The sequence below is a fragment of the Gavia stellata genome, chromosome 4 (assembly GCF_030936135.1).
Source record: "Gavia stellata isolate bGavSte3 chromosome 4, bGavSte3.hap2, whole genome shotgun sequence".
NCBI lineage: Eukaryota > Metazoa > Chordata > Aves > Gaviiformes > Gaviidae > Gavia > Gavia stellata.
Window position 1 is genome coordinate 68781903 of NC_082597.1, and position 13202 is coordinate 68795104.

General features: G+C 39.0%; 1 protein-coding gene across 2 annotated transcripts in view; it reads left to right on the forward strand.

Annotated features, from left to right (window-relative positions):
* ERC1 (ELKS/RAB6-interacting/CAST family member 1) overlaps window positions 1-12956 on the forward strand; it is a 291590-nt gene extending 278634 nt beyond the window's left edge. For both annotated transcript variants that reach the window (XM_059816571.1, XM_059816572.1), the window contains 2 exons: window positions 574-762; window positions 12721-12956. In XM_059816571.1, the coding sequence (XP_059672554.1) occupies window positions 574-762; window positions 12721-12858 (327 nt within the window). In that variant the 3' untranslated portion in view covers window positions 12859-12956. The remainder of the gene's footprint in view (window positions 1-573; window positions 763-12720) is intronic.
* The last annotated feature ends 246 nt before the right edge of the window (window positions 12957-13202 follow it).

A 13202-nucleotide genomic window follows, 5' to 3' on the forward strand; every position in this document is an offset into this window, starting at 1 on the left:
ACTATGTCTTAACTTTCTGGTTAAGATATGTCTCTATCCAGTTTCTACAGTAGATAAATGTTCATCTTAAAAACAAACATCTTGGCATCATTTAAAACTATTCTCTTTAGAACATGTTTATTGCATACTTAAGTTACAATGAGATGTTTGCTGGCAAAACAAGTTAAAATCTGCATTGCTAGTGCCTTACTTGTGGACAGACATCTTTTATCAGAAAAAGTAATTTTCCTTAAGGCAGGGATTTGAAATAGCTGACTGGAGCACTGCTGGATAATCAGTAGAGTTAATGCATTCAATTTAATATTTTCATTTTTCACCCATATCATCATTATTTCCTGTATTAATCAGACAGCTATTATCACCACATCCCCTTCCCCTAGAGTACTTGGTTTCTTTCTGCTTCAGCTGGATGGTTGCTGGGTTATGGGATAGGAGTACTGGTGGGGGGAGGGAGGGTGTTCAGGTTTCTTCCAGTATGAAGCTGAACATGATTGTAACTTAGAGGTTGATCTTTCCCTTCAGCACTGCTTGGGTCTCAGGCTGTTCCTCACTGTCTCTGTTCTCTTATTTCAGATAATTCAGCCCCTCTTAGAACTTGATCAGAATCGCAGCAAGTTGAAGTTGTACATTGGACATCTGACAGCCCTCTGCCATGACCGTGACCCCCTGATTCTGCGTGGACTCACCCCACCTGCTTCCTACCACCTGGATGATGACCGGGCAGCTTGGGAGAAAGAGCTGCAGAAGATGACCCAGGAGCAGGTGAGTTTGTGGTATGAAGCTCTGAAGAAGGGCCTGGACTGTTGATGTAGGTCTTGCTGATGTGCCACACCAAAATGTTGGGAAACCATTCTATAAGTGGTGAAAACAGGTAGCACAGATCCACTCTTCGGCTGACAGGAGGAGTCAATAATTTTTTGAATCATTGCCATTTAACACTTACTATGGTATTTCATCTGTTCTATTATCTGTACTTGACACCGTGCATCTACACACTCATGGGAAATCAAACTGCAAGATACCGCTTTTGTTTTCTCTCTTAACAAATTTTAGCTGCTCTTTATAACTTAATGTAGTCATAGGGATCTTAAATCTCTTTTTTTTTAATTACATTAACCATTTATATTTTAATTGGCATATGTTTATGAGTCACTTTATGTAAATGAATACAATGTCCTTACCTTCTGTGACAGTGTGTTCTGCCAGTAATTTTTTCAGCTTACCACCTTACCTGGATACCTAAGTCAAGATTTGGACCCAGTGTGCTAGATGCAATACACCCGTGCTTATGCACACACAAATAGTGATTTCAGAAGTCCAACAGTGTATTTCCAGGAGTTTTCGAATACAGAACTGAAGGGGTTTAATAACAGCTTGTCTGATGAAGTCTCTACAGAAACTGTCAGTCTAGCTATAATTCAGCTACTGAAATAATCTTCCTTTCTCCCAGCTCTGCTGATGTCTTGCCTTCCTTAATCCCTTCACTGGCAGTTTTTATCTCTTGTTTTCATACTATAATTCATCGTTCCCCACAATCCTTTTTTCTCATTCCTTCCTACTTCTCTTTTCAACTTTTTAATTTTACTCCTATATTACAGAATGCTTTTTTTTAATTAAACTAACATAAGGAACTTGTACCAGAAATAAGTGTGACTAATTTTGTCTTTTTGACCCTGACTTTGGATTATAAAGCCAATTCTTCACTAAATTATTCACTTTCATATATCTATACTGAACTCTATCCACTGTGCACACAAACTAGTGTAAGTCCTATATAGTTAAAAGTGGTTTTGTGGGTCAATGAACACTATCTTGAGCCTACCCCGAACACTTCAGCTCTGTTTTTCTTCTTTTGTGATGTTTAAGCTCATTTCCTTGCACTTTCAACTCAAGGCTGGATTTTGATCCAAAAATTGGAGAGAGCAGCTCAGCAGCCAAATTACAGGAAGCCAACAGAAGCATGTCTAACAATTCAGAAAGTAGAGCAGACCTCTGGAGATAAATATGTTTGTAACAGGGCCTAGATGGTACAGGACAGTTGATCTCTGTCTGTGTACCTGTCTTCATACACCTAATTGATTCAGCGTGTGCTGTGTGCCTCACTCAATATCTACATTTGCCTCTGTAGGCCTGACACATTCCTTTTCCCTGCAGAGCCTGCTAGCCCCTACACACCCAGAGTCAGTGTTTTATTTACCTCCTGGTTCTGTAATAGCTGATACAGGATTAAAAGTTTTTCAGTATAATGCATGCCATGCTCATATATTAAAGAGGTACGGCTCCTATGTTATAGAGCAAAACACGAGGCATACCATTTTGAACCACCTTATCTGTCAGATTGGGATGAAGCATTGGATGACAAAACCTGTAGCATGTATGGGAGGCATCTCTGAAAACAAAATAAAGGCTGGACGTGAGCAAAGTTTAGATAGCCCTGAAATAAATTGACTAGTCTGTTATAGCTGTGATGGTCTTTTGGTATAATCAGGATCTGTGGGGATAGGTGATATCTTCTATTTGATCAAGAGAATGTAGGTAAAGAAAATAGAAAAGGCTTTCTTTGGCAAGTTCTTCTGAATAGACAGTCAGCCCAAAACAGCATCTGCTTTTTCCAGTTCTGTGTACTGGTCTAATAAAAGATAATATTTCTCATTCAAACTTTGCTAGTCCATTAGCAACATTTATGGGTTACACAGTAAAGAAAGCATTTAAGTATAAATTGTGAGAAAAAGAATTATCTAAGTTGTCCTGGAGAAGAGAAAAAAATGTATTTTTCTATCCTCTCCCATTATTGTCTTAGTTCTGCATTGCTATCGCCACAGTTGTTTGAAGTTACTACTCCATTTGTGATTCCCTGAGTAACTAACATCTGCTAAAATAAAATGTAGATTGTATTCAACAAGCTTCAGTTGAAAAATACAAACTAATGATACATTTCAATTTACAAAGCACATTTTTCATTTAAGTCATGGAGCTTTTCTGTTTCTAACTGCAGAATTTCCTTTGTGTTTGAAGTATTCCCATGGGGGGTGGGAATCAGTTCTCCAGATTCGCAGAAGCACATCACAGAATACCCATTTTGCATCTTTGGAATTTTAATAAGTTTTGTAAATTACTTCAAATCCAGTGCATTAAATTCACTCCTGTCCCTTCTAATATGATCTTCTGTAGATAATGCTTCACAAGCCTCAGTGGGAAAAAATTAATCCTCTTGAATGTTAAGAAGTGCTAACATGATTAGGGAGGATACATTTAACTGAACACCAGTAATATTCAAGAATGATGCCAATGTATCCACTTCTCACCAATGAGATTATTTAGTTTGTTTTGTTTGGTTTTTTTTATAAATAGTTGAGAATTCATTTTCATACTGCTGCTTCTGGAGCTGTGATTTCCCACTGCAGCAATTATTATTGGCAAAGGTTGGTCCTGTTGTGTTTCATCATAGCCAATATACCCTGTAGGTCTCTCATACCTGCTGGGGAGGCTCAGATAGAAATAGTAGGAGTTTTCTGTGGCTTCTTCTGGTAGGTAAAACTAGTATATGACGTAGATGTAAGCTTGTCACTCTTCCAGCCCATCCACAGTGACCCACAGAAACTAATGTACAAGTCATCGTCAGAAAAGCATCTGCCAGCATCAACACCATGGATCTAAGGGAAATTTGTTGCCATATAAATAATTTTGTGGACTCTCAAAGTTTGATTGATAATTGGTATTTTCTCATGTATAATAGTTGCTTTATGCTACTATTAAGTTCAGCTATATTCCTTAGTTACTTCAATTGCTTTTAATCAAAATACAGGACCAAGATGCTGTATCATTCTTTGTTGGCATTTTATCAAAGACATTTTGTAAAGCTGACTTATTGCAGTAAAATTTTGGTCCTTTTGTGATGAAGGCCTGAAGCCAGTACTTTATGAGTATATAGTATCTCAAAACCTAATCTAAACTAGTATACTAGACTAAGTTGTGGACAATAAAGAATCTACAGTGGATGGAACCATGTCATTAAGTTATTCATGTGGTGGAAAATATTCCTTTGAGTCTGTTCTGACCCAGTGTCCCCAAAGAAGTTAACCAGCACTGTTTCTGGAAGTGTCCTCCTTTGACCTGTTCATGTCCTGTTCAACTTTTCTTACTAAAAAACTGAAGTTACCAGAAGGAAGGAAGAACGTTCCAAGTCTCAACACTGAGAAACAAAAATTCCATTCATTCACTATAAATAATTTCATTATCCTAGCAATTTCTATTAAATACAATATTTTCTTTCAGTTTATCCTAAACGTATCATTATGTTAATATTCTTGGGCTCTGTAGAACTACTGCTATGATGTTTCACGTTTCAGATGGTTGCCTTTAAGTGAGGGATTTTATTCCTATATGAAAGGAAATGACATTAAGAACATAATGATATGGTCCACATTTTTATTTATAGTTTGGTTCTTGTTTTTCTCTTATCTTTACAAAAGGAAAGAATTGAGTAGAAACAGGAACTTGCTGAAAATCATTGTTCAAATATGTTGCTAGTGGTGTGCTGTGCTGTGGTTGGAAGGCAGCAGTGCGAAAAAGTAAAAAGAGACAACCAAAGAGAGCAACCAGATATTAGTAGTAGGCAACAGTGTTTGTTCTGTTAATAGCTTAAGCAGTATTATAAATGTTTCTTATCGCTTCAAATCCAGCTCTAAAATGTGCGGAACCTCATATTATGGAGAACTTCTTAGTTTTAATAAGTACTACAGTTGTTCTGAAAAAATACTTCTTCCAACAAAAGAGAACCTATCCAATTAAAATAATTTCCTTAACTCTAGGAGGAGGAGGAGGAGGCATTTTGCTCCCTGCCATCAGTGGCTCTTTCCAGCCATGTCTGACACATCCTGGCTTCATCCACGCTGCTGGGTTCCTGCCTATTTCTGCTGGCCCCCAAGCACCATTTTTTTCCCTCACAATCAACCAGTTCCTCTCTCCCCAGAGGTGTTTCTGGCAGCATTTGCGTTGTGACCTGGGCATCAGCAGCAGCCTGTAGGACCTGGGCAGATGTATTTCCACGAGATACTCTCTCTGAGGACACCTGCTATGGGAGCTTGTCTCACCCCACTACTAACATGGTGTTGCACCTATGACTGCTTTGGCTGTGAGCTACAGAGAGAGGTGCTTCTGAAAAATCTTTATGGTCGTAGAAGAGCCTTTAGTGAAGAAAGGTTGTCTTCCCTCTCCCTGTGTACCGGCTTCAGCCAAAGCACAGACCGTCTAGGGATTCCTACTTACTAATCCTCTCCCAAGAAATCAGGAATGTCTTTTCTGCTCAGCTGCTCAAAGCAGAGGAAGGAAAAAGGTGATAATGTCGATTCACTGTATCAGTCACAACCTGCTGTATCAGCTAAATAGTCAGGGCTTGGTTCCAAGGAGCATAATTTACATTGCACATAATTTACGTTTCACTCTCAGCAAAGTTAGTGTTAAGCTTTTCGTACAAAAGGACAGCAGACGGCATGTATGTAGCTTTCAAATTCCATTTTAAAATTGCATATATGCTTGCTGAATTTTGAAAGTATTAAACACACATTTTTTATGTTATACAAACAATATTGTAAGTAGGATAAACTTTACGCTAAATTCCAAATAGCTATTTTATAAGCATCCTGTGTACTTCTTTGTTCAGAATCCACTTGCATTCTGGTTCTGTATGGTCTATGAGAAATTACTCAACTTATTTAGTTTCTGTAAAGAAATTACTCTGCCATGTTTTGCATTTAGTCATTCTAAATTACTCTGTTACTTCAGAGTTTACCCTGCCTTTCTTCTCTGACTGCTCTTCCATTAGCTTGTTATCTTCCCCACCTGATTTATGTCATTTATTTTTAATTTGTAATCTTATGGGAATGCATAATGTATTTTAAAGTTAAACAGCCCACTTCTGGTCTCTGTTAGAAATTAGAAGTAGTAATTGCAACAATTTGTATCCTTCCTCATTTGCAAATGTATTTCCTAAGTTTAGTTGAGAAAGTAATGGATATAGGAACTCTCTAATAGAAATTATTACACTTCATAGCATTTTAAACTTTTATATTAAATTAATGTTTTGGGTGAGGATGAGAACTTGGGATCAGTGTCATAGTTCTTAAATACTGGTTGAAGTCACAAACATTATCCATAAGTTGACCATATCCATAATGCCATGACAGTATCCATTTTTATTTGTGCATGGAATTGCTAATCTTTATTAGAATATATACTATCAATCAGTAACATGAACTAGTCCTAACCTGAAAAGAGATATAAAGGGAAAAACATTGTTTTCAGGACATGGTCAAGCGTTTCATGTGTCGTGTGTCTAAAATTTACTGTGGTCTCATTTCAAGGAGTTCCTACAAGCAGATGGTGTACCAACCTGAGCTATTACCTTATTTTTTCGAGGGCAGCTCACCTCTCCATATGTTTTGCTATTAGTAACAAGTTCTGTTACTCTGTGCCTTGCTCAGCACTGTAGTCCTCTTGCAGCATCTTCTGGTATGAGCTACTGCTATGGGTTCTGCTTGGCTGTGCAGGGGTCGCTGGGGTGGCCTCTATGGGCACCCTTCCTGGATAAAAGGAACCACATGCAGGAGCAGCTGGGTACTCTGTTGGCTTGTTAGGCTCACTGGATTGTATGGACCAAAATATTCCATGGAAATTTCTTTCTTGGAGTATCTGTTAGAAATTTCAGAGCTAACAGGATTCTCCATGACTTCGTAATGAACAAAATGAACTTCCTCTTAAAGAGAGGTAAGTAACGTGGAAAGAGTAGAAAGGGCTCCAGCTCTCATCCTGAAAATAACTGCATGCATATAACTTCATCATTTCATTCAAATACTTCCTGCTTTGTCCTTTCTTCTCTTTTTTGTGCTGTGCAAGTACAAATCCGTAACTGCCCACCAACCCTCTGTCCTTACAGTTAAAAAGTTTTTCCAAAACTCGTCAGCTAGGACATATAAGAGAGGTATTTAGGGTTTGCCTGTGTTTGTGACTATCAGGTACTGCCTTGACTAAACAGGGAGAGTCCCTGTGGAGACACAGAGGCCTAATTCATCAGCAGAGAAACCAAGGGGCAACGTACAAGCCTAGCATGAAGGGTGCATCACAGAGTAATTCTGGCAGTGTCTAGCAATCTGTCTTCAAGAGAGTAAACTGACACCTAAGGTAATGCATTGCAACTGAAACTAGGAGAAGCAGCTGCCTAACTCTTTTTCACAGTCCCTTTAATGTGCAGAATTGTGAGCTGTTAGGGATTAGGGTTGTGGGGTTTGCCTGCATTATGCATGCTTAGGTCAGCGGTGCCTGGCCCTAGCAGATAGACCTGTGGTATAGGCAATAATTATTATTTGTTCTGCTTAGCCACAGAGTAACAACTTTCTGTACACTATCGCATTAATTTTCAGTGTGTAATGTACAGCAGACTTTACACGAACAGAACATTGTCCTCTGACTGTGAAATAATTGCTGCTGTTGCTGGAGAATGGACATATTACCTGCAAGGGCAGGATTTGCAGGAAAACTTCTTCAGTCAAATACAAAATATAACTTACAGGCATTTATGTTATTCCTTCTTCCCATTTATATCGTTCTGAAATTCATTCATTACCAAGGAAGTAATAATATATCTGCTATTCACAAAGCTTAGAGATGCTCAGGAATGCAGGAAAAACCCCATGTGCAAAGATATTTCAAATATATGCTGCAAGAGCCCTCAACAAATTTTTTCATGTTTTTTTCTCAAAATTGGTTGTAAAATCTATTCAACTGTATTTAAATATATTTTAAACCTATTTTTAAAGTTCACATTATTGTAAAAATACAAGACAGAATGTTTAATTTGAAATCTTACTTTAATTTTTAAATGCATGTATTTTAAATATTTTGAAAAAGCTAACATAAAAACAAAATTACTAGATAGAGCAAAAGTATTTAAGGGTGTACATAAAAAATTCCTTTTTTCTTTTCTTTTTTTTTTTTTTTTAATTTTGGCAGACTGGGATTTCCATATTCCTAACCCTTTCTTTTGGCCCTTTTATAGGTCTATAGTTGAGGGGGAAAAAAGGTTTGTATGCAATTGGCTTTTACTGCTTCAGACATACATTTTTACACTGGGAAGATGCAAAAGCTCTTGACCATTTGCCTGAGATACAGTGTAGTTTACCTTATTTTGAGACAAAAAAAAGGTTAAGATTAAATCAGTTTATTTTCTTTTTGATGCTTATTTCTGGTACTTTAAGCTCTAAAGGTATTTTTCAGACTAACTATAGCCTGATCCAGAAACACCTAAACTTTGGAGAAACATAATTCCAGATCCTGATATTGTAGCCCTATAGAAGTCCTGCAGTTAACTTTCTTTTTGTGCTGCCCTATAAGCACCTCATATTCTGTATTCAGTTTTACTGTCCATAACCTGAGATGAGATACTACTTTATTTTTGTTTGCCTTTTTTCATCAGTGTTTTTGTGAAATTATTAGGAAGGGGAAGCTAACACTTTGGGGAGTAAACCTCCTCCATATAAATAATTCTAAAGGATCTTAGCTTAATGTTGCCTTGTGTACATTATAGGATAAGCAAAGGCCACAAAGGTTCTGCAGAGCAGTACCACAATTCACCTATGTGCATGTAAAACCATAGTACCCTGTTTCTTACCTATGAGGTTATCTTCCCTCTGAATGTCGACTGATCTTTAAGTAAGTTCTGGAATATCTTGGACCAGAGAAGCACAATGCAAGCTAAATTCACAGTGAATTATTTGGGATTTTTTTCACTGATGGAGTTTAGCTATAAATGGAAAAGTATTCCTATCATGACTTGCTCTAAACCCAGGAAGGAAGGCAGCAGTGGTGAAAAGTGTCTGAATCTATTGCAGATTATCTGCAAGCTTACATTCCCCTGAGATGCTGAAGGTCCTTTCTGTTCTTCTAGCCAAAGATAAAGTATAAATACTATGAAGCACTTCTGGGGTCCTTGCTATCCTTTTTTTTCTGAGCTGTCTATTTTTACTTGTCATCAACTAGGCAGACATATGTGGCCTTGCCTTCTCTTTTTTGGTCATTTCTGAGGCAAGTGTATGAATCTCCTCGTATCCTCAGCTGAAAACACCAGCAAAAAAGGACTGTTGTTAACACTCCTTTATTTTCATAGAAAAATGGCTTGGGGAAGATAACACCATATCCGTTTGCATTCACAAGAAGAAAATCTAGGAAACAAGAAGCAGAATTGTTAGTAATACTTTTAGAGAAACTTCCCTAAAGTTTGGACTGCCAAACATCTAGGTGAATCAAGTTTACCATGGAGAACTGGATGTTCCCCATTAAGGAGCTTGTCCGAATGAGGAGTGACGTGTGCTGCTCACAGCTGTTTCTGAAAGGAGTGACGTAAACAGAGATGACATACATGATATAGAAATGCTGCAACCAGCCACATAGTCAATTAAGATGTCTTTGTTTAAGTAGAAATCCCATTATTAAACCTAGATGTTCTGAAGCTAGCAAACTCAACGCAAGGCTATCATTGCTGCTTTTTTCAAAGACATTTCATCACAGACATCTGCCAGCCAGCTGTGTAGACTTTCTGACTACGCTAATTTGCAAAGTATTATTGCTGGCCTTCAGCATTCAGAGCCTTCTCCTTTTGGGCTCTTGATGGTCAAAAACTTATTTTGTGGAAATATTTTCTTCATCTGGTTAAGTTGGTTACTTTTGTTTGATTGCATTTGATTTATTTTAGCTTTGAAGTGGGCTTATTTTGTTGGGCCTACCTTGATTTTATAAGGAATCGCTGTATTCTGCATGCATTCACATAAATGATGATGAGTACAGCAAGAAACTGAGACATCACTGACTTTGCAGTACTGCCCCGCTGAAGACAACATCCTGCAGGATTCTCCCTTGTCCACCAACCTCCTTTCAGTTTTGAGGGTTGCTCTCTTTGAGGTGCTTTTATATTTGATTATTTAATTGCGTTGCCCTTTCCTGGAGCCTCACCTGGGGGATTTGGCCGAGTCGCCCGGCGGAGGGATGCTGGCTGGGCAGGTGGTGGGGCTGGACCCGGCCCCTGCATTCCCTGCTAACACTGCCCTCTCCTGGCTCTCGTCCTGCAGACAGAGAGCCGAGGCCCCTTGCAGGAGCTGAAGGAGAATTACATCGTTGGCTGCTTCTGTTACTTACTGTCTCTCCCGACCTCCCACCCTTCTGATGAATGGCACCGTGCAATGTTTGCGCTGGCCCGAGAAGCCAAGGCAGCCCTCTCTCAGAGTTCAACATTCAAACCAGCCCCGTGAATTTACCAGCAGTTAGGTGGTTTGCAGGCTGCTGTAACTGGGGCCGCATGAATCGCGGGGGTTTTGCTAGGCTGAGCAACCTGAGACTCAGAGGTAGTCCCTGAAACCCAGTCTCCTGGCTTTTAATATCCAGCACTGCTCCTAGCTGGCTGCGCTGGGTCTTTCAGTCCTGCTTGCTGACTGGACCTCTCCTAGGCTTATCCATCCATTGCAAGTTTCTGACTAATAACTCTGCCAGGCTGTTGGAACCAGGCTAATCGCCTATCCACAGCGAGCCAGTTCTGAGCCATTATGGGTTACTGATGAATTCCCCCCCCCACCTCCCCTTCTCCCCCAAGAGCCCTTGCAGAGCCCAGAGTGCTCCCCTCCCTCTCGTTTTCCCCATTTCCTCAGCTCATGTCACTCCTCGGAGCAGGATCAGGTTGCTTTTGCATTGTGATTCTTGGCATGACCCCCTCGCGGGTTCGTATAGCTGTTCTGTGAGTACGGCAGCCAGTAGGAACAAAGCACATAAGAAGACATTAAACTAACATTCAGCATGCAAAGCCCAAATAATTTACTATATGCTAGCCTGCCTAGTAAAGGGAATAGTGTAGCAGGCTTACCCTTTTAATTTCCTTTCTCTCACTTTTGTCTGTAGAAGTCTATACCGTAACTTCTTTAACAAGCATTAGTGTTTGTATTTATTCTATAGTCATTCTTAGGCTGTTTGTTTTTATGCAGTATTTCTTGTAGTAACAATCTCCTGTGCTTTGCTTGATACCATCACTAAACAGCAATGTACTGTTGCACCTGATTAGAATTTTAATTGTAGAACTATATCCTTTCCCACTGCATTGTGCTTTTATGGAAGTAAAATGATCCCTGTTGTCCTGCTGCCTGACAGTTCTCTCTTTTCAAAACCTACAATGAGCAGTGTTACAGAAGTACAAAATATAGATCAAAAATGTGCATACTGATGACCAGTTATCTCTTCACGGATTAAAAACTCCAATTTGACATCCTTTCCATGTCACATATGAACACAGTACAGTTCCAATAAAAATATTAATAACTTAGAAATAAGAAATGTTACAGAACTGCCAGACAATATTAGAAAAAAACAAATTTAAAAGAAGGTTCAAAAATAGATGAGCTAGTTGCTACAACTGCTCAGAATGACAAAGAAATTTGGATGCAGAAGCTTGCAATAAACTTAAGAATCCATTGAAGTTTATGTACCTGCTGTGAATATGCTTGTCTTGTATTAATAGGGAATATACTTTATTAGAGGAAATCATATCACTGAAAAAACAGAAGAATTTTTTGTATACATAGTATGCAAAAGAGCTATATGCTTGAAAGCTTATCCAATCTATCTATATCATCTGGTCTAGTAAGAGATGCTGCTTCTCCTTGTTCTCTTAGATCCTTAGACTGTCATTAAGTACAGTAATCCCTACAATGCTTGCACAAATTACAGCCTTACTTGGGATTCTGCACAGTTCAGAGGCTACCATGGACTTTATCAATTGCTGGTCAGATAAACAGATTACTGAAGGCAGATGTTTTCTGCTCTTCATTAAGACTCTGTGGACCCCTAATTCTGGCAATGGCATTATTCTCAGAGCTAAAAATTATGTTCACATATACTCCAAGATGTTATGTGGCGCGGTTTGTAACACCGCTTGTTGGAAAAACAGTTTATGGACTGTAGACAGAGTGAATAAGATAAAGTTTTGCCGTTCCATGTCATTCTGAGCCAATTTCAATCTGAACAAAGAATGATCCAACAGGATATGCAGAGTTAGTAAAAACCCGTGCATGCTCCACCACAATTGTGTGTAGTCATCTTATGACTGAGTTAGGAAGCACAGTCTCTGAAAATTATTAATTCCACAGAAAAATTAGAATTCTGGTTAACTCAGAGTGTATTATGTATAATTATGTAACATTTCTATTGATTTCTTATAGGAAGTATTGCTGAAGTAATGTCCTATGAAACATACTGTTATTCATGAATAAAAGTCAAACTATTTAAAATAATATACTAGCAAAATGCTGTATTGGTTCTGGAACACAATTGCTTTCAGAAAAACATCCTACAGAGGAAGCTTTTCTAATATTTGTTGTAAAATAATTTATTCAGGAATAGTTAAGCCAGTTAGTTTTCCCATGTTGACATGGCCTTAACTGGGAAGGTCACAAGCCTGGTCCTGTAGTGAAAATGTGAAACAAAGAGGGGAGAGAGCATCCAGTTTCTAGCAAGGGAGTCACGAAAGGACGATGCCAATCCCAGAAGCGCCCAGCATGTTACGCCTCTACCAGCTTCCTTTCAAAAAGTGGTGTTTTAGCTTAGAGCTGAGCCTGCTGGGCAGGTCTCATTATACGGTGAACACATTTAATAGCAGAGAATGACCATGCCTCTGTGTGTTTCTTGCAGCTTCATGACGAGTTAGAAAAGGGCGAGAAGGAAAGCGCAGAGCTGCAGGAGTTTGCCAATGCCATTTTACAGCAGATAGCGGATCACTGCCCTGACATCCTGGAGCAAGTCGTCAATGCACTTGAGGAGTCGTCATGACCACGGCCACTAGCCCCACCGGAGCAGCACACCAGTGGCCAAGCCCAGTCAGTCTAAGGAGCCATGAGAGTGGATAGGAATGTGAAAGACAGAAAATGGAACAGAAACTTCTGGTGCACCTTTTACAAAGAAAACAAGAGCAGAAAAAAATGTCTGAACACTACATGCTCTCTAGGTTCTTCCAGTCTATGATTAATCAGTCATGTTTGCATTCATCTTCTCACTGCCTTTCTACTTTAGAATCCAATTCCCCATTGACTTTGTTGATGGTGACTTTTGGATACAGCTAACCAGGGCTCTTCCAAGTCTACTGAGCAAAGAAAAGGGGATCCACTGAATACAAG